The sequence below is a fragment of the Artemia franciscana genome, chromosome 9, assembly GCF_032884065.1.
Source record: "Artemia franciscana chromosome 9, ASM3288406v1, whole genome shotgun sequence".
In the NCBI taxonomy this organism is placed as follows: Eukaryota; Metazoa; Arthropoda; class Branchiopoda; order Anostraca; family Artemiidae; genus Artemia; species Artemia franciscana.
This window is the reverse complement of record NC_088871.1, coordinates 16,595,579-16,618,222: the sequence shown is the minus strand read 5'-3', so window position 1 is coordinate 16,618,222 and position 22,644 is coordinate 16,595,579. Positions and strand designations below refer to the sequence as shown.

The window sequence follows — 22,644 nt, the reverse complement described above, 5'->3', positions numbered from 1 at the left end:
ATACGACCATATCTAATTTTTTTGGGGTAGGGGGCATGATTAGTTCGTGAGGGGGGAGGGGTACTTTCGAGAACGAAAGCTCCCGAAGACCCAAATTGAATGAGCAATAAATATTGCCCTGTTTCTAATTAAAAATTAACCAAATTAAAGAATTGAATAACAATTTTGCATATATTCGATGAATATTTTGAAAAGCTTTTTCGCTATTTTCGAGGTTCAAAAATAAGAGAAAAGCTAACCCTCTCATTTTTCTGTTTTGACGAATTGGCTTGACTGTGCCTGTAGAAGTATCAAAAATCAAAAATCTAAATAGCCGAAGTTAAAATTTCCCTAAGATCCCCCAAATTATAAAAACTTCCTGCTAATCAGTTATAGACAGCGCCAATTGCGTGGACATTTCAAATTGACATTTTTTATCTCAGTTTATGTTTTACAACTTCCTAAGTGTCCTTATATGAATGGGATCAAAAGAACTAAGAACTAATTGTTAGTTTTCATAATTAGTTAGTAGAATAGTAACTAATTGCATAAATAGTCCAGGACTTTTAGCTCAAAAAAGGGTCGAACCCGGACAAAATTGCAATATAAACGAAAATGGTACCAAAATGATCAGAAAAAAATTCTGTACAACATACTAAAAGTCCCCATAAATCCGAGTGGGGCGAGTACCCGAAAAACAGGAGAAAAGGGGGAAATGCGGGGGAAAATGGGAAAAATGCCGAACATGCCCAGAAAATAGTTTAAAGTGAGTTTTCTGGGGTTTCCACATACGCTGATTACGAAATTGACATCTAAAATTCAGTATAGAAAAAGAGTACTACGGAAAACGGGGGAACAGGGGAAAGAGGGGAGAAAAGAGAAGAATACAGGGTAGGGGTAGAAAGCGGTTTGGAAGATATTTTCTGGGGTATTCCTATCTGGTGATTATGAAATTGAGATATAAAATGATATACAAAAATCGATTAACATAAAACGGGGAAATGGGGGGGGGGGAGGGAGGGGAAAAAGGAAAATATACAGGGTAGGGGTGGAAAGCATGTGGAAATATGTTTTCTAGGGTTTTTCTATCTGCTGATTATAAAATTGACATTTAAAACAAAGTTCGAGAACAAATACAGGAGATCTATAGAGGTTCGGCTACCCCATAGGTTCGGAAAAGGCAAAAAAAAAATCTCGAGAAAGAAATACGGAAAAATACTGAAATTACATTATTCCGTATTCTTCGCCGTTATCGACAAGCGCGTGGGTTCGTCAACATAATCCTGTTCTAATTCGACATCCAGTAAGAGAAGCAAGGTAGACTAGTCACCGCGGAGTTCCAGTGCCGACGACAAAACCTATCCTGACGGAATGACATCTAGCGGATCCAATAGTCCCCAGTCTGCGTGGATGCTTACACATGTGACATGGTAGCAGGATAAATCAAGGTACGACGAGATTTTTTTTTAAGTCAAGCATAATTTTGCGTATTGGCAACTCTTCTTTCAGTACTAAGCCAAGTTTAATTCATTATTTTCCCTGGGTGCCCGAATTAATGGTTATTAGTTGCGTCTTCGATGGATACAGCGCTGGTCCAACCACGAAAGATGCTACGCACAACCGACGGTGTAAGGGAAGCCAGCATCAAGTGATCGATTTCAGTTTAGGGATGAAGCTCCAGAAAAAGAAGGAAGAGTTTTTGAGCAACTCTCAGAACAAACAGCGAATTATAAGCTACATCGGGGAAAAACTCAGAGCCAAAGGATTTGAAGTCGTCCATGCGAAGGACGATGCTGACTATCTAATCGTGAAGACTGCCGTAACGAAAGCAGAAAACTCTGGAACAATAGTTCTTGGCAACGACACTGACCTTCTGATTCTACTCTTGTATCACCTCCCGCCTAATGCAAAAACACTTTACTTCGAATCGTCAACGAACGCAAAAGAAGCGATAACACGGTTCTGGTGCCTCAACGAAGTGCAAAAAAAAATGGGAGAAGTATCCAGGCTGCTTCTGGTAGGGCACGCAATCTTGGGATGTGACACGACCTCACGAGTTTTCGGACTTGGAAAGCAAGCTGTGCTACCTCTTTTGAAGAAGAGCGAAGTGTTCAGACAAAAATGCAAAGTGTTTCTGGATGAATCATCGTCCAAAGATGAAATTGTGAAAGCGGGTGAATATCTTCTCCTCAGCTTGTATAAAGCACGACCAAACGAAGATCTCACTAAGCTGCGACATCGAATTTTCTTGGAAAAAGTTTCTTCGTCTAATACTAAGGCGTTTGTTAAGCCTGAAAGGCTTCCGCCAACCGAAGCTGCAGCTTCATTCCACTCCCAGCGAGTGCGCCTCCAGGTATCCCGTTGGAAAGGGGAACCAGCTGACCTCGACTCGGCTGACTGGGGTTGGGTCCTCAGAGACCATAAATACTCACCTGTGATGACCCATTTGTTGCCCGCACCTCAGACTCTTTTGAGTGTCGTGAGATGCAACTGTAAGACAGGCTGCGAGAACTCGCGATGCAGCTGCAAGAAAAATGGATTAGCGTGTACGTTCGCGTGCGGAGAATGTCAGGGTATCAACTGTTTGAACAGGGACAACGAGATTGTCGAAGACGAGGAGCTCGACTAGTGATATCAATGCTGTGTTTTTCAAGTCAACTATACTGCCTTCGAAAGTGCAAATTTTACATATAATAGCCATTTTATATATAACTGCCAAGCGGTTGTTTTCTTTATGTTTAGTAATTCAAATGGTTGTAAGAAATGTCCGTGATTCAAGAAAGTACAAGTTTGATACTTAAGCGAGTTATTTTGTCAATAGGCCTACTTATTAGCCATTAGCAGCTGGCTCAGGAGTCAGGCCTCCCTTCCCCTTTTCCGTTGTTTCCTCCAGTTTTGTTCGGTTTTCATGGTTCTCGTTTTCTTTCCTTCATTTTAGGGGTCAGTTTCGTGATCAGCAGATAGAAAAACCCCAGAAAACACATTTCCACATGCTTTCTACCCCTACCCTGTATATTTCCCTTTTCCCCTCCCCCCCCATTTCCCCGTTTTATGTTAATCGATTTTTTTATACCATTTTATTTCTCAATTTCGTAATCACCAGATAGGAATACCCCAGAAAATGTCTTTCAAACCGCTTTCTATCCCTACCCTGTATTCTTCTCTTTTCTCCCCTCTTTCCCCTGTTCCCCCGTTTTCCGTAGTACTCTTTTTCTATACTGAATTTTAGATGTCAATTTCGTAATCAGCGTATGTGAAAACCCCAGAAAACTCACTTTAAACTATTTTCTGGGCATGTTCGGCATTTTTCCCATTTTCCCCCGCATTTCCCCCTTTTCCCCTGTTTTTCGGGTACTCGCCCCACTCGGATTTATGGGGACTTTTAGTATGTTGTACAGAATTTTTTCTGGTCATTTTGGTACCATTTTCGTTTATATTGCAATTTTGTCCGGGTCAAACCCTAAAAGTCCTGGACTAAAATAGTTAGCAGTTGCTTTTCTTTCTTTTTTCAGAAACCTATCTTAGATTGTATTCATATTTGAATACATTTTCTAAGTATTTACGGCAGTTATTTGAAAACTTAATTTTTGGTTTCCAATGCAATATTTTATCACTATTGCTGTTATGTATACCACCCAAGAAATTTTCGGTGTGTAATGCAATATTTTATCAATATTCCAACCTTCAATCGTGAAAATAAATAAGTGTAGCTTAATTACTTAAGCTGATAAAAATTAGGCTGTGCATTTAAGTTGGCCTTGCACAGCCTCCACTTAGCAGGGTCCTACAAACTAAATGACCCTTATCAACCCTGCCAAATCAATTTTCATACGTTTAAAATGTTTTATCTTTTTTAGCTTGAATAAATTAAAAATTATTAAAACTTTAATGAATATTTGTCTGTATATGTATACTAAACTGACAATCCATAGCTATCTTTTTTTAGTAAAGTGCAAATTATGTTTTGTCGTGAGAAGGTATGGGGGATGTCAGAGACACAACTTCCAGACCTTTCAACTACGCTGAACAAAAGGGCCATCTCAAAATTTCGACTAGATGTGTTTTGAGAATTGATGGGTGTGGGAGGGGGCTTGTTGCCCTCCAATCACATTGACTAATATAAATGGTACTAGCCCTTTCAAGTACCAACCGGATGAGCTTTTTTCGAAGTTTCTACGACGACAAATGACTATCTTAACATTTCTATCAGATGTATTTTGGGAAAATACGAGGCGTGGGGGGTATCCAGGCTTTGATCATTCTCAATCTTAAAAAAGACTCCAGAACTTCTGATTATGTCAAATGCCCCCAGAGTGTAACTTACAACTCTTGCCCTGAAGGTGGGGGGTGGCCATCCTCAAAGACATAATTTCTGGACACGTGGAAAAAAATGGCTATCTCAAAATTTTGACTGGATGGGTGTGTGGAAATGATGGACGCAAAAGGAGAGTTAGTTGCCCTCCAAACACTTTCGACTATTAAAAAGGGCACTAACCCTTCCTATTTCCAATTGAATAAGGTCTTTTTGAAGTTTCTACGACAACAGATGACCATTTCAAAATTTCTACCAGATGCATTTCAGGAAAATATCAGGTGTGGGGAAGTATCCACCCTCCGATCACTCTGAATCTGAAAAAAGCCACTAGAACTTCTGATTACCAATCTAATGAGCCCCCTCCGAAGATGTGATCACCCATTCTATATATACCCTATATGCTCCCAGGGCATAACTTTCAACCCTTGCCCTGATGGCTGTGGGGAAGGGGGGGGGAGGTTGACGTCCTCGAAGACATAATTTCTGGACCTTTCAAATATGTTGAACAAAATGGTTATATCAAAATTTTGATTGGATGTGTTTCGGAAGATGTCGGGCGTGGGAAGAGGGATTTGTTGCCCTCCAATCACTTTCGACTATTAAAATGGCCACTAGCCCTTTCAATTACCAACCGAATGAGCTCTTTTTGATACGACAACAAATGGCCATCTCAAAATTTCTAAGAGATGCATTTCGGGAAAATACATGGTGTAGGGGGGGTATCCACCCTCCTATGACTCTGAATCTTAAAAAGGGCACTAGAACTTCTGATTGTCAATCCAATGAGCCTCCTCCAAAGTTTTTACATTCACCTTTTCTATATATATATATATATATATATATATATATATATATATATATATATATATATATATATATATATATATATTGCCCCCAGGGATAACTTACAACCCTTGTTCTGTGGGCTCTGGGAGTTGCCATCCTCAAAGACATATTTTTCCGGACCTTTCAATTACGTTGAACATAATGGCTCTCTCGAAATTCTGATTGGATTTGTTTGGAGGAATGATGGCCGTGGAAGGGGATTACTGGTGCCCGGGTCGCATTGCCCCCCCCCCAAGACTTTGATCTAGATCCGTATCAGATCAATTAAAATCACTTTGGCTTTCATAGCGTAGAGCTTTATTTGCCCCTTAGTAAAGGCGCTAGTCTCTTGAGAAAAAGGGGAAAAAAATTCTGATGTGGAATCTTGGATACAGTTTATCACAGTTTATGCCTAGCTTATAAACATAAGGGCCGCGATCTAACAAAATTTTATTTGGTGAAAATAGTATTTGTTTCATGATGGAGTTGATACTTTTTAAGGTTAGCACATCTTTGTGATTCTAACTCTAATATAGGATGAAATATACACAGAAAATAAGCTAAAATGCGAAATAACCTGATTATAAAGAGGGGGGGGAGTGGAGATTGGGACATCAAAATACTTTCTCGGCGTAAAGGGTTTAAAATTTAATTTGTGCAAAAAACAATTATTCTATTTGGAAGAAACATAAAAAATAGGCATCGAGCGGTATGTTCACTTTAATCGTAGGTCATTTAGGTGAATTGTTCAATATCTACCAGTTGGGATATAAAAATACAAGATTTAACGGGAAAAAAGACAAAATTTTTCAGGGGAGGGTAGGGGGTCCAAGGGTGCTATTCCCTTGTTGTTTACTGAAATCTCTTAAAGCTAAACTTGCCACTTGTGTAATATACCGACCACACTGTTGCTCTTGATTGGTTTAAAACGGGTTTCTCTGCGGGTACTAGGAGATAATTGCTTAGCCTGAGTGACATAAACGACTATACATGTATATTTCGGTAACCTTTTAGTTTTGTCACAAGCTGTGTAAAGTGCGTATTACTGCATATAGCAACATTCTGATGATCGTATATTGTTCCTTTCTCATTATTAGAGAAGTGTATCCTTTTTTAGCTTTCAAAATCTACCTCCAACGAGACTAAAATGCGTAAAGTGGGCTTTCTTACAGATAACGTTACCTATAGAGCGAAGCGTACTTGTCCATGAGCCCCGCGGGCAGCGGGGCGAGGTCTGTATTCTATGTTTATTCACTGAGTGTGATAAAAAAAAATATAGAATACTGACCTCACCCCGCTGCCAGCGGGGCTCATGGACGAATATGCTTGGCTCTATAGGTAATGTTACCTGTAAGCAAGCCCACCTTACGCATTTTTAGTTTGCCCCATGTTGGGGGAGGGTCAACCAAAAATGGATGCGCTCCTAGAATTAGCATTTCTATGTAGGCCGACTATAGTATGGAATCTATGCTGCTTCGCAGCATAGTTTCCAGTTTAGACAGCTTGTGACGAAACTAAACATTTACCATTTTGGTGAATATTTAATATATAGAGTTAGTTAGGTTATGTATTTAATATAATCCGTTCTGGGAGGCGTATTTTTCATAGTTTTCTGTTGTAGTTTCCATAATTTTATTGCTAAAGTGTTATACTTTCACAATATTTTGGTATATTTCATTAAGATTAACCTAATTAATCATTATGATTAACTTAACTTCACATCTTTAGTATGGTTGGTATAATAAACAAGTACCCGAAACTTAAAGTACATTGTCTTTTTTTCCGCTCTGGAAGGTAATTCCTAATATTGATTTTAGTGCCATCTCCATACAAAAAAAAATGAACGAATCTCAAACTAAAACAAAACCCAGCGAGGCTTCGGTCCGGGACGCTGTTTTTATCGGTGGCTGGTGTTAACCCCGCTCCTCAGAAAATACTTCCCCCAACGGAAAATATCCTCCCCCTGTGGAAAATGCCCCACCGGTAAAGATCCCCTCCGTCTAGAAAATACCTCCTCCCGTGGAAAATAAGGCTTACCAAATTTGAGAATTTTATTTAAGTTTTTTTTTATTTCTGTAGGGGGAAGGAATCTTGGTCCTTGTGTATTATACGCCACTCACTCAAGTTTACGCTGAATAAAACTCGAGAACATCCCGGTTTTTTGTTAGTTTATTCGTTACTTAAGAAGCAAATTCAGGCTATAGATTTGCACATTAGGGGGGGGGGGTAAATTATAGCAGGTCTCTTAGCACTAAGAACTTTGCTTTTTTTTTCTTTGATAGTTTTCTAGTTATCAGGCTACCTACCTACTTTTTTTTGTCCATTGCTATTCGACACCTGTGAGTCTAAAGTATTTTGGTGTTTATCAGGAGGGGGGAGGGTGACTAATAAAATAATTTAGACATACCAACATTTTCCTTAGGTTTTGAAAACCTTTAAAATACTCTTTCCTAACTCTCTATAGAAAAATAGTTACTCTTTCCTGAGGCTGGCCACCTTCAAAAACCGTGTACACCATTTTGTGTATAATGGATTTCTAGGTATTATTTGAAAAACGATCAGAAAATAAATAAAAACAGTTTTGGTACATCCTTGTTATATAGAATACACGGGAGAATTGAAGTTAGGTTAATTGTAATGAAATATACCTAAGTAAGATCAAAATATAACATTTTAGGTACAATTTTCGGCTGTATACTTCCACATTAGGAGGAGAGGGTAAAGCATAGCATATATTAAATTCATAACCTAAACAAATTTATTCTAACCAAACATAACCAAAATACCAACTAAATATAGTTACAACGTATTTTCCCACCGAACTGACGGTAATTGTTTCAAATAAAGATCATTAAAACCGGTTATTGTCTCATGTTCGCGATACAATTTCTTGCGTCTGTTCTATATAACAAGGAAATACAAAAGCTTTTTTCAACTGAAAGTAAGGAGCGACATTAAAACGTAAGACGAACAGAAATTATTCCGTAGATAAAGGGGCTCTCCCCCCTAGAAAATAAAAAAGATCATTTTAGTTTTGCTTTTACATTAAATTTAAATTAAAATCAGGCAAAGGCTAGTTAAAAAAAACAAGATATTTTAGGGAAGTAAAGAGCGAAGTTGAATCTTAAAACGAACAAAAATTATTGCATCACAGTCTCTCTATCATATATCAATAAAACTAGTACAAATAAACAAACTAATGATATTTCCCTGTGTGTGTAAGATGATAAAGTACTAGGGCTTCGCTGAAAACACAAAAACAATATAGGATTTTCGGTACAATAAAAGCAAACCGATGAAAGACACTTTTTTTGGTATAAAGGGAAAGCATTTTAGGATTGTTGCTTGATTTTTCTTTTTGTTTAATTAGGTAATATGTCTGTACAATGGTTCAGTCCAGTGATTGGCTCTCGTTTTGGTTCTGGTGTCATGATTAGTTTGTGGACAAGTTCGGTATGAAATCATCTTGATGGTTTCACATGACTATATACTACCTAAAATTTTATTATAACTTGAAATTCTCTGTTATATAGAGATGAATTACGGGATTTCCAGAGTTCATATTATGGCTTATTTGATCTTCATTTTTAGTAATACTAAGGCGTATTTCACCTATTTGTTTATTCCTCACTATTGGTATTATAGCTGGTGAAACCAAATTGTTACCTGATAAATCGATCCAATATTTCTGTATTCTATTCAGTGCCTCTGCGGTTATTAAAAAAGTTTTTGTTTATATGCTTATATTTTTAAGATAATTAAAATTATATACTGAAAGTTTCTGATATCACAGTTGGTGTAAGAATATGAAAAGCTTTATAGATTAGTTTGCTGTTGTCAGGGTACTCACTTTTAAGTAATAAATCAACGTTCTTGTTATTAATAGTTTGTGTTTCAGTAAAGCGCTAGTTTTCAATAATCCTGCAAACATCGGGAAATATAATCAGTTTGTTTATTTGTACTAGTTTAATTGATACATGTTAGATAGACTGTGAAGCAATAATTTGTGTTTGTTTCAAGTTTCAACTTCGCTCTTTACTTCCCTAAAAGAACTTTGTTTTTTAAAATTAGTTACACTTTTGAAGTAATTCAGCTCATTCAGTAAAGTAATTCCTTCTGGAGGAACCGTGTTCTTCTTACATATGCATAAGCTTGCTTATTGAGATTGCTTAATATGAAAAAGATGGGTAGACCTGTAGTCAATGTTAGTATATCCATGGAAATCTGGAATCTTTTCGGAAAATGTGGAGAAATTGAAGCGTAAAGTGAGAAACCATGTTTATTTACCTTCCATGCGCATACCCCTGCTTATTCAAAGTTAAAAAAAAAACATACATGGCTAAGCATATAGCCAAAGTTATTAATATGTGACAAGCAACGCTTTTATTCTATCTGAAACCTGACCAGAAAAGACTACACAATATTAGAAATCGGAAACAGTACCAGAATTATGGATACAGTTACATTCGCGTTTTTTTTTTTTTTTTTTTTTTTTTTTTTTTTTTTTTTTTTTTTTTTTTTTTTTTTTTACCTTGAAATCAGAAAAAAAAGATAATTTGTCCTTTTAAGTCATGTTGGATGACCTAAAACGCGAATGTAACGCGTTATTGTCGTCAATGACAATATTATGCAGAACATTTTCAGACATCAGCTTTGTTAACGAGCCATTTTATTACGATTGGGCAAAATTATTAAGCGACTTCACTCTTTTGTGTCATCCAAAAGATAATGATACTATCTCCAAGTGGAACTGTTTGAAATGAAACATAAATGATTCCTTTTTTATACTAGACTGCTTAGTTTTTTCTATGATCGCTTAAGAAATCCACGATCTACAATAAAATTTGATATTTCATTAGTATAGCAATCGTTTTAAACACAGGAAAGCTATATTAATGATCTTAAGCTGTTTAGCTAAAAGTACACGAGATATCGAAATCAACTCCTTTGTCTCTGTTATTTTAGAAAGCGTCTGAGATTCTGTCTAACTTGACCAAACGTTTTACCAATATATCAAGTGGTGTAACGTTCCTTGGGTATGGTCTTGCAAAAGCTGATGAACCTCGATCCAGACTTGTTGAAAAGCAAGAGCTGATCAAATACTTTGCCGAGTTTCTTTCTGGAGGTCAACCTTTGTCGGACGTTATTTCAAACAAAACCAAGGTAAGCCATTGGATTAAAATTTACTGTTGAAAAATCCCAACATTCTGGTCCCTAGACTGCGGGAAGTTTTATCATTTCCAGAATTTAGAAAGCTGCCTAAGTTCTGTCCTGTTTAAAACAAGTTGAACTTCTATGAAACTTGAAAAATTAAACGAACTTTACTGAAGTATAATATTGAAACTTGTTTCAGATTGGTCAGACCTTCATATACTTTTCTTAATTGTGGAAAAAATGAAACTTGCTCCAATTACGGAGCAGAGTATATAGCATTTCCTGCTCCTATGTTAAGCTGTAATTGGATGCACTCACAGCAATTTACGGTACGACTAATGAGCACCATATATTTTACAGATAAAGCTTCTTTACAGTGCTTCTAGAAAAATTTATTTCTAACTTGAAGGTTATAAATTAGAGTTAATGGAAAGTTCAACAATCGATGCCTACATTGCTGATACGACGAACAAGTAAGATATCCTGGGGTCATTTGCTCAATTTTATTTCTACCTTATGGTCACTGAGATTACGGCTTCATCAGGGTCCGTAGTACTGAACCTGGGGATAGTAGTTTTTTAACATACCCATATGAGAAATGGTATGCTGAATGGTATCTGATAGGATTTTAAGAAGAAAAGGGAAGAACAGTGAAGTGAAAATATATAAGCTCATTTTCATCTGAACTGCAATATTCTTGAAATGATGAATCTCAAAATCTCCAGTATAAAAAATTGTAATATGAGAAAGAAGAAAGACAGTTTCTGGTAAGATACGTTTTGAAACCTTTAGAGGCTTTTACTGGATTCCTGTGTACCTGCCTTCTCAAACTTGGGCTCCTGCCACAAGATTGGCATCTAATTAATTTTCTGGAAAAATTCAACGTTTAATAATTGGAGTCAAGCACGTAAGTTCCAAAAGGGTCTGTCATCATCACGACTACCAATTAAAAGTTCCCGTGGTGTGATTTGTTCCAATACTGTTCTACCTTACACTCGTCGGTTGCTTCATCGGGGCCATAGTGCTGAACCTGTGGACAATCCTGTGCTGTTTTATCCGGTGAGAGAAATATAGGAGGCTTTTGCGAATTCAAGGATTTTTCTGTTATCTCTCTTCGGAGAAATTTCACCCAGAATAAGCTGTATAAAAAATTGAATTAATGTTTACGTCAAGACTCTTTTCGATCGGCTGCATCCAAATTATTTCGCTATGGTGGCGTTTTTTGTAACTCTATCATTTTCAATAAGTTTCAATCGGCGTGGTTTATTGGTCAAAAGTAAAATATAGGGTGGACCAAAGCTAACTATTGGAATTCATTCTTTTTTAGCATGTAGGCTTAACAAGTACGGTATAAGGAGATTTTACTGCGATATATTGAGCCGACAGCTTTCTGATAATATTTTGAAGTGAGATTGAAAAAAGAAACAAATAAGGGCTAAGGATTTTCTTGCGCCTAGTATTTTTTTTCTGGTTTAGCTGTAAATCTGAAAGGCTTGTTTTATAGTCAAATTGCCAGTTTATCCTCTTCACGGATGCTTGCACAATATAGTTGACTTGGGTTGGGTTGACTTGAGTTGGACAAAAGAATATAAACTGAGACTGTGCCCGTCGAGGTAAAATATTCAGTTACTATAGAATCGGGACTAAATTATTGTATATCGGTGATGCGTTTTCTGTCTTACGAACTTTTGTTTGCAAATATGGAATTACATCGTAGTTCAAAAAAGAAAAATGAAAACTTTAAAGAAAATCAAAGTGATACTTCATAGTTCCATGTTAATTTTTCTCATACTAAAAGAAGCTATTGAACATAATTTGGTGTTTATTGTTCTTTTTAAAATTTCTTATCACGTTCCAATTATTACAGCAGTTTGAGGCGGCCAAAGCAATCCAACAACTGAGTTTGATAGCTGAAGAACTTCCCAAAAATGAGTAAGTTTAAGTCATATTTTTGGTTTTTGAATTTTCTTATCTATGATCTCCGGTGCATGCTAAAGTTTAATTTTTGAATCAAACATTCATTCTTTAGTTTGTCTCTCTCAATTTCTATGTATGAGCTATTCAAAAGCCAAGTCAGTTTTTGAGTTTTGTTTGCTTTTGATGCCAATCTATTTGCTTGAAATAGATAATTAATAATAATTCCAAATAAATAATTCCAGAAAAATGAGGTTTAATTCATTGAAAACTAGGAAGTTTAGCGGCCAATTTGACCAAATAATTGGTCACACGCTTAAAGTTTGAGATTGCTTCTTATAGCTTTATTTATGGTTGTAACTGAAGTAACTCATTCAGTAATATATTCAGCTACGTAATAACACTTTTAAATCGTTTATGTTTTTTCTCAAAGCTCCCCACACATCCGAATTTTTTTTTTTTTTTTTTTTAATTGAATTTTAGCGTTTTCCTAGCAGGCATTGTAGAACATTTTTAGGGACTGCCCTTTCCCAAATTTTAGAAAGAGAATTCTGCTCTGCTGGGAAAAGGAGAATAGAGCGGAGATTCTGAAAGCTACATGACGTAATCTTGCGTCCAACAATAAAGATTCTAGTCCCTTTACTCTCACACAATTATTGGAACTTAATTATTGGAAAAGAATTACACAGATACTTGCATACAATGTTGCAGATTTTTTTATTAATTTCAATTTTTTTTCAGCTTATCTTTCATTAATATTTCAGTTATTCTTTTAAGTTAAGTCTGGTGTCACACAAGACTGAGTTTTGTTCCTAATTTGTGTTAATAGATCTTATTTTTACTATTAAGAGCTAAGAATCTTAACAAAAATTTATATTTCAGCGAATTAAAACTATTTCTTCAGGAAAAAAATGACTGCAAGCTTCTTGGAAGAATTTTTCATTTGGGGGGGGGGTGTGGCTCTGGGCAAAAAGAAGAGCGCTTTAAAAGCGTTATAGCGTAGTTTAATTCTATTCATTTAATATTACTGATTGAGTTACTTCATTTATATCTAAAAACCAGGTGTGCATTTATTTATTTATCCAAAGTAACTACGAAACATCCGAAGGTAGAAAGCATATTTTTGCAAAAACTAATTAAGAACGAGGAATCTAAATAAAAACCAAAAAATATCAATAGGAAAAAAAAAAGTAAAACAACAAAGTAGATATCTGATGCTCTGAGTGCTGAGTGATGAAAGCGAGGGCATATTTGCTATGATCAAAGACCCAAGACTGTTATTTACAAAAATAAAATTTCTACAGATACTAAACTACTTTACATATCCATAGCTTAAAAATAGATAAAAATAGAGCATCGAAATAGCATAAACAGAATCTGCTATGTGCTTCCTTTGTTAGTTTTCTCGACTGTGTTTGTTTAATGAAAAAGATTGATTTTATGGCAAAGCTCCTCTTATATATTTTTGTAGTTTTTTTTTAAAGTCACGTCAATATGTTTGTAATATGCGAATTATTCACTTCAATTCAGAGATAACATGCGATTTTTTAAAAAGTTGTTCAGCTTTTAAAGTTTTCTTTTTTATCATCTTCACGGATGATTATGGAATTGTTGGTAGCTGAAGTAGATTTATAATATTATTATTGCTTTTTATTGATCCATTAGCTACTTTAATGTCATGTTTTCATTTTCTTATGTGAATGATTGAATTTCTGAAATTAAATGGTTGCCTGAGCAAGTCCTAATAAAATTATGCTTCGTTTCAGCTAATGGATTTTGAATAGAATACCTGCAACTATCGTCTTTTGGTAGATGACCGGAGATGAATGTTTTTGCAGCTCTGTGTTGTATTTTCTTATATTTTCTAATTCTTTTTTCTTTTCTCTCACATTCTTTTACTGTTTTATTATAATAAGATTTATGGCTCAACATTTGCTCCAATGACTTTGCTACAAAATTTACATGCACGCACTCTCCCCAGAATTTCTCAGGGATAAAGGTGCGACTACAGTGATATTCATAATCTGATTTTTGGGAGGATTAAAGCTGTTAGAAGGGTTCAAATATATGAAAAGTTATTTTTGTCTATTAAATATCTAAAAGTGTGCACTTCCATGTTATTTTTTTTCTGTTGTAGGGGTCTTGGAGATAAAAAAAATATAAAGTCCATACACCTAGGTATGGTCTGAGAACGTAAAGTCTTTTTCAGACTAGCGTCATACCCTTCCCCAATATTAAAAAAATTCCCTACTTTTTATTCGTTAATGGTCTTCCGGGCTCCCTTTATGGGTCTGTCTTGCAAGAATGCTGATGTAGGTCAAATCTTGGCAACTATCGTTTATTAAAATGGCCAAAATCCTATTAAAGGAAATTTAAGACGGGCTTCAGCGAATTGCTTCTGCTGGGATACTTGCTGTTTGTGTCTCAACTGATTCACAAAAGGTATTTGATAATATGGGTGAAAAGGATACTCAAACTCCTAAAAAAGTAGACTTATCAGATTTTCGCCAGAATTGAACGAGGCTCTGAATAGAGGGGGACAGGAATAGTCTGTGTGTAGTTTTGTTGGTATGATGTGGTTTTATGCTGTGATGTATTGTTGGCTGTAATAGTTAGAAGCTTAATTTGTCCTATGGTAAGTCGAAAAAAAATTCCAATCGTACCGAGCCATGGCATATACCCAACATCTGTACATTTATATTTGTTTATATGTTTTTACTCTAGGTATGGAAATGTTCGTAAAAACATAATGAAGACGTACAACGATATTGAGCGTATTCTCATTGGTGAATTCGTGAGTGCATTGGAAACTGGAAACATTTCTAGGATGAAGGAAGTGGCCAATGTTCTTTCTCCATTTAGAGGGTATTCAGATTGTGTGAGTGCCTATATAGAACACAGTCAAAGGGTGAGGTTTTATCTATGATTTATTTATTCAAAATCTACTCTCTAGGATGAGAAATAGCGTAGAATACATGAAAGGAGAAACTTCAGGTTGATCTTGTAGCAAAAATAAAATTTTGTTTTCACTAATTTTCATCTGTTTTTTGCACCTTAACTCTCTCGGTGGATATTTTCCGTTACGACTCAAAACGGATCTTGTTTAATGGTGGACAATTTCTATAATGTTAAATTAGACAAATTTGATTTTTGATGGACTTCATTTTTATTTTTCAGTTTCCACTCATTTTCAAGTCTAATTATACATAAATTTAGATTATGTCTAAAGTCAAAGTATGTCGTTGTGTTTTCTAGGTTTTACGTAATGCTCAATGCTTTTAACACCTTTAAACTCTTGGTACTTCTTTTCTGTAATTGACGTTCATATCTTAACGATTTTCTTCTTCTTCGTAAGGTAGGTGTTCCGTAAGCACTAACAGTGGGATTCCATCTATTCTTGTATTCTGGCTGTGAAATACTTTTCTATTTAGAGGTCGTCAGTTCACTAAGGAATATCTTCCATCATACATTATATACCGCAAGGTGAAGATTAGTAAATTAGTCTCTTTTTTAGTACCTGAGTCATTACTTAAAAAGTCATTGGGGAGGAAGGCAAGATTTCAGAATTGCACTGAATTTTTTAGGAAATTTTAAAATTTGAGAAAAGAAGCTTGAAGTCTTCTTTTCTCATACCAAGACTGATACCAAGAAGAAATGATGGGCTGTATCATTATATGAAAATCAAATATAATACTGGTGAAAATGGTGCATCTCCCAAATGTATAAGTTTCTATTTAGTAAAAGGACCTTTACCTTTGATTTCAGTCTGAAATATAAGGTTGCCTGATCTTATCAAGAAAAAGGAAATAACACCTGTTGGTTTTGACATGTTTGTATTCGTGGTCTGATTATGTTACTTGTATTGAGGCTCATAGAAGTACTCAAGTGAAAATAGTAACCATGGCTGCTAGTAGATTCGAAATCTCATCATAGTTATTACTTTCATAGCTAAGAATAGGGTGGAAGTACAGCAAATTACCCTCTGGATATAAATTTAGAAGCTGTCTTCTGGTAATTTTTAGGTCGTTGTCATCAAGTCTATTAATCTTTTGAAGGATGAATATTGTAGATTGGGATTCAGTTAGAAAAAGCATATTTTCAGGCACAATGTAATGATTGATAACCACACCGTAGATATCTTGCGCCGACTTTTGTCACTGGACTTTAGTCACTGGTCAGTCGGAACTGACCAGTGACGCTGGGAAGTAAAATAGGATGAACGCAAGTTAATAAGATTATGTGATAATTTTCAGGAGTTTCGAATCCTAGTGTCGCTGGTTTTTAACTTTGGAAAGGGGGTCTATGAGAAAGAGAGAGAGAGAGACGCTTTTTATTATACATATCATCAATATACAAAAAAAACACATCAGCCACCTTAGAAAATCAGAGACTTGTTAGTAGTGGCTGATAAACATTAATGAGCACCAATATCCACAACATTAACAAAAAAAAACAAAGAAAAATGAAACAAAAAAATGGGAAAAAGAAAACAACAGGAAAACAAAGAATAAGAAGAGAAAAAAACAACAACAACAGCACTTAAAAAAACAAATCAATAAGCCATCCCATTTAAATTATTTATTTATTTTCTACTCAGAAGGTGATTCTTCAGTCTACTCTTAAACTGGCTAACATTTTCAGATAACCTTATACTCATTGGTAAAGAATTCCACACCACTGGTCCAGCAAACTTGGGACCAAAACTTCCCCTCTGAGAGCTGCCACACTCATATACCAAATCATCCATATTTCTAGTCTCATAACTGTGGTATGAAGAATTCCTTATAAACATTTGACGAAAAATTTCAGGGGATAAACCATAAATACTCTGAAATACAAATATAGCAAGTTGATAATCATGAAGTTGGCTAACATTAAAGATCATAAGTTTCCTATAGCAATTAACTGTATCATTTTCACCATGGACATAATTTCCTAGTGGTCTAATAACTTTATTTTGTAAAACCTGAACACGTTTAAAATTTGTATAAAATCCACCAGCCCATATCACACAACCATAAGAAATATAAGGCATGACAATAGAATGATAAAGAGTTAAAAGGGCAGAACGAGGTAACTGATTTCTCAGACGCCGAATCAGTCCAAGCCCTCTAGATACCCTAGCTGCCACCTGATCACCATGTGCTTTCCAATTCAGATTTTGATCAAGCTGGAAACCAAGGTATCTCACCACAGCTACTTGTTTCAATGGCCTATTACAAAGAAATATTTTTCCATTTAAATCAACTGGACTTCCTTTCCTACTAAATAACATAAAATGAGTTTTTAAAACATTCACTGATAAACGGCTAATCTTTGTAAAAATTAAAAGATGACTTAAAGCTTGGTTAATTGTCTCCACAAGATCATCAGCATTTCTTGCAGCAGCTGAAAATACCGTGTCATCAGCGAAAGAAGTATTAACAACACCCGGATCATAAAACCGCATAGTATCTACATATACAAGATACAATGAGGGACCCAAAACAGAACCTTGCGGAACACCACAACTTATAAAAAAATTATTAGATATAACATCATCAAAACATACACGTATCGACCTCCCTATCAAATAAGATTCAAACCACTTTAAAATACTACCTGTGACTCCAAGTGACCTTAGCCTATCAATTAAAATTTTAAAATCAACCTTGTCAAACGCTTTTTTAAAATCTATAAAAACCGATAAAGTCATTTCACCATTTTCCATTGATGTATTCAGAAAATCAAGAAAATGCTGCATAGCATGAACAGTAGAATGTCCTTTCCTGAATCCGAACTGACTATCACTTAAAAAACCATGTTTTGTTAAATGTGCATAAAGCTTTTTATGTACATTTTCGAGAAAACCGACAGCGGAGAAATCGGTTTCCAGTTAGTCAGATCAGTCTTTGAGCCATTTTTGTGAAGAGGAATCACTCGCGCCTCTTTAAGCTTTTGCGGGAATTCTCCCGATTTCAGTGACAAATTAATTATGTAAACAAGGCATGGTAGGAGATAATCCATAATAAGCTTGAATGTCTTAAGGCTTATACCGTCACTACCTGATGAGTTGGACTTAATACTATTTACAATTTCTTTCAACTCCTGCATATTCGTTTCTTCAGCCTCCATTATTAGTCCCAGGCCTCTATCATCAATGAAAGCTTCCTCACTTGTTCCTTGACACAGTGGCTGGTCTTCCTTTTGAACCACTTCGCCAATCCTCGAGGAGTTGGCACCAAAGTGATTCACAATGCTCTGCTTGCCTTCGTAGACTTTTCCATCCATCTACTATTAGTGAAATTGGTGTATTCTTCTTTTTGTCACTACCCAACACTTCTCTCAAAACCTTCCATGTTCGCCTTGAGTCCCTCTTTGTTTCCCCAAGTTTCAATTCATTACAACTCTTGACATAAGATCTTCGTAATGTATTCACTTGATTTCTTATTTTTTTTGAACTCTTAAAACATATCAGCACTTTGGCAATCTAAAAATGACTGATACAGAAGATTCCTCTTCTTAATCATCTGAATAAGTTATGATGTAACCCACGACTTTCTCGGGGATTCCCTTGTATTTCTCAACACTTTTAGTGGACATGTTTTATCATATATCGGCTGGAGAATATTCATAAAAATATCAAATGCATGGGATGCATCTTCTGTCTCATCAAAAACTGGTTTCCATGAAACCTTACTAAGTTCCTCAGCAAGGTTTTCCATATTCTGCTTCCTTAATTGCTGCATTTGCTTTTTTTCTACCTTTTTCTCCTTGGCAATTACTAGTGGCACAGAAGCTATAACTGGGAGATGATCCGAACATGGAAATATCAGAACATCAGCAGCACTAGATTTCAGGTGCTTCGAACTAACAAAAATGTTATCTATTATAGTTGCTGAATGACTAGTTATACGTGCCGGAACCCCAACAAGGGGAAATAAATCATTTGAAACCATCAAATTTAAAAAATCAAGATTAATAGCATGTAAATCATACAAATCAAAATTAAAATCTCCCATACAAATAAAATCTAACTGGCTAGATACCGCAGCTCTCATTAATATCTCAATCCTTCCGTGAAATCCTCCAAACGAGCACTTGGTGGTTTATAAACCTTACTTACAATAAATTTTTTTGAATTAATAGCCAGTTCAAGAGTAAACGATTCAACCTTACCCCTTATCCAAACATCGACATCCCCCCTTTGACGGCAAAGTATCCCATTTTTTACAAGGAATGCTAGACCTCCCCTTGCCATCAGCTCACGGTTTTTTGCAAATAATTGGTAACCTGGAAATTGAAATGAAGGCAGAAAATGCTCAGAAGTCAAAAAAGTCTCGCAAAAACCAACAACATCAAAATAGCTATTAGTCAGATCTAGCAAATGCAAGATATCATTATAACTTGTGGTTAGATGACAGTTCTAATGGCATACTCTAAGAATATTCTCACTTTCTTCCCATGACGACGACGTAACTGGAATATATTTACTCGATCTTTGGCAATCAAAATCAATTGCAAAATAATCATTTGCTATTCCATCGCGAAGTATATCATTCAGTCGAAAAGGGTCAGATTCAAATTGTCGCAACCGATTCATGCCATTCAACTGATCAGACATATAATACGTAAATAATCAGTTTGCGAATCATTATAAACGCAAAGTTAACCTATATGAATAATTTTTTTTGCAATACGGGGACAAATGGAATAATAATGATACAAAAAAAGGAAAAAAAATGGGTTTTCCATAGGGGGGGGGGGAAGAGTGGCCAACAAGACAAATCAGAAACAAAACAACGGTAAAAGAAGATAAGCAATATAATTCACAAAAAAAGATCAAACAACGAAGACAAAACAATAAACAAATAAATACTAGAAACGAGAAATAAAATAAGATACTAATCTAGAAGGTGTCTTCAACCTTCCGAAGCCTCCTAGAAGAAGCTTCACCTGGTAGGTGAACAAAAATACGGCCTTGGTCCGACCAAACGTTCTTTGCTCCGAACTTATCTCTAGCACTGTCCAGGATAATCTTGCGCTGCTTCGTAAGATATTCATTCACAAAAACACCAGATTTCGCTTGCTTAGACTTCGCTTTAAAGACAGTAAGCGCAACATCTTTATTAGAAAATTTGACAATCACAGGGGCAACTCGACTTTCATCACTAATCTGAGCTGTAGGGTTGGGTAAACGAAAACGTTGCATAGAAAGAATTTGATTATTCATAAGAGCACTCAAGCCCATTTTGTCCTTTATTATATTGTGCATTGTTACTTTAAGGTCAACACCAGGGGCCTGTTTGACCCCTATGAATACAAGGGAATCAAGCTGAGCTTCTTGTTGATACTCGTCAAGTCTATCTTCCATTTTTGAAATACGATTTTCCAGCGACTCTATTTGAGCTCTTAACCCCTTAAGTACTTTGCCAATTATATCAAATTTTCCATTATATTCGACTGATAATTCATCATAAACTTGGGGTATTATCTGTTCAGCAGTACCTGGGTTGATACTATTTTTTGTGCTACCTTTTCTGTGACCAATTTCCCGATGTCCTTGAGCATATTTTGCTTTGTTTGTGCTAACTCTTCTTCCGTAGAAACTAACTTGTCAACAAGAACAGCTACCGATGATTTTTTCAGAATTTGAGCCAGTTTGAGCGGAGGGAGCTTTTTTTAAATACTGTAAGTAGATACCCGGGAAAATCTCCAGCTCCTGAAATGCCTTATTCACGCTCCGTTCTGTTTTATGTGATGCTTCTTTAGACTTTTCTGCATAGAGAACTAAATTTACTTCTAAGACTGTCTGAAGATCATGGGATCCATAACAGAAAACTAGAAACTTTGATGCTTTTTCTGATTGAGTATTAACGTCTACAATTCTTACTGGCCAAAGCGGGTAATTTCTAAATTTTGCCAACGCCAAGTCCCCTTTCTTGAACTTGCTCATTTCAAACTTCAGAACTGGCTAACTTAACTAAAAAAAAGAATAAGAAGCCAAATATCAAATTTCAGACCTACTAGAAATTTCCGCCGTAATCTTATATCCAAAGCTGCTATCCAGTAAACCACAAAATAGGAATGTAAATTCCTATTTTACATTATGTAATGTAATGTAATGTATAATGTGTAATGTATAATGTAAACAAAATAGGAAGGTAAACAGGAAGGATGTGCGAAAATACAGAATGACTGGTCCCCCCAAAGATTATTACATATGGATTTATCCCCATTTGAAAATTTATTTGTTCGTCATAGAACGGCAGTGTGGTCTAAGAAAAGAATACTCAATTTAAGGTGTTACATTGAAAATACGTCGTATATTTGGGGAAATGAAACCAACCAAGTGAACAACTCTAAACTCAACATATCGTTTGCAATTGGAAGACGCGGAAGGCTTTACCACCTTCACTGGAAATTTGTTTTACTTTTGGGCAAGATTAAAGAAGGAAATTTACATAAAGACTTTGAACGAACTTTTTCAGTGATCTCTCTCTGAAAATAATCTATTGAATAATCCGAAAGTTCATTATTTTGTGAATAACCGAAAAGTTATTTATTTTTTTGTTTATAAATATGCTAGTTTCAATTATATTTTTTTAGTAATTCTACTGATAACGATCGCTGTATATGTGATCGAAATATCTGGACTTTTGTACCTGATTTTTTCACTGTCTAAATAAATTGATTTATCCCCATTTGAACAATTTATTTGTTTAAACTGGGCAATATGCTACTCTATTAGGGTGTGTGTGAGGGGGGGGGGTGAATTGAAGCAAAGCAACGTTTTAGGAGTGAGACAAGTAAGTATTTGAGATGGTTTTAAAAAGTTTTCATAATTTTCTTCATTAATCCCTAAGTGCATAGGTTGCATGCTCTTATTGTACAATGTCTGTATAGCCTATTCAATGCTCCTTTATAATCGGTATTTTACACTAATCAAAGGTGGTGCTTAAAAATAAGCCAAATACTTGGCAACCTAAACGAAGTATATAATGAATGTAATAATATTCCACACTTTAGATTTCGCGGTGGTCTTCGTCTGGCTAGAACATATTTTTCTCGGGTTTTCAAAAGAAACGGGGTTTTCGGGTTCTCGGGTTCTCGGGTTTCTCGGGTTCGGGTTTTCTCGGCTGGCTGTAGTTTTAGCCATGAATTCTGGAAGAAAAGACTGTCTTGAAAAAAAAATGATGTCTTGAAAAAAATTAAGTTGCGTATTTGTCTGATGCATAAACAGGAAGTTTTTATGAATTTGGCATGATCCACTAATACATTTTTGTCTTCGTTCCACGTTTTCATCAGGGGTACTAAAGCACTGGCTGCAAAATGTGGCTACTAAAGCACAGTCAAACAAAATTTTGTCTTAGAGTCCTCTGTAATTCCGCAAAGGGATTACACCTTGCAGGTTGTATTGCAAGCACTGCCTGTTTGACAGCTATACCAGACCAAATTCTCATAAAACAACCATAAAC

General features: G+C 35.6%; 1 protein-coding gene across 5 annotated transcripts in view; it reads left to right on the top strand.

Moving 5' to 3' along the window:
- Positions 1 to 22,644, top strand: part of LOC136031059 (exocyst complex component 5-like) — a 223,056-nt gene that overhangs the window by 24,855 nt on the left and 175,557 nt on the right. For all 5 annotated transcript variants that reach the window (XM_065710301.1, XM_065710298.1, XM_065710299.1 and 2 more), the window contains exons 5-7: positions 10,085 to 10,282; positions 12,141 to 12,205; positions 14,912 to 15,095. In XM_065710301.1, the coding sequence (XP_065566373.1) occupies positions 10,085 to 10,282; positions 12,141 to 12,205; positions 14,912 to 15,095 (447 nt within the window). The remainder of the gene's footprint in view (positions 1 to 10,084; positions 10,283 to 12,140; positions 12,206 to 14,911; positions 15,096 to 22,644) is intronic.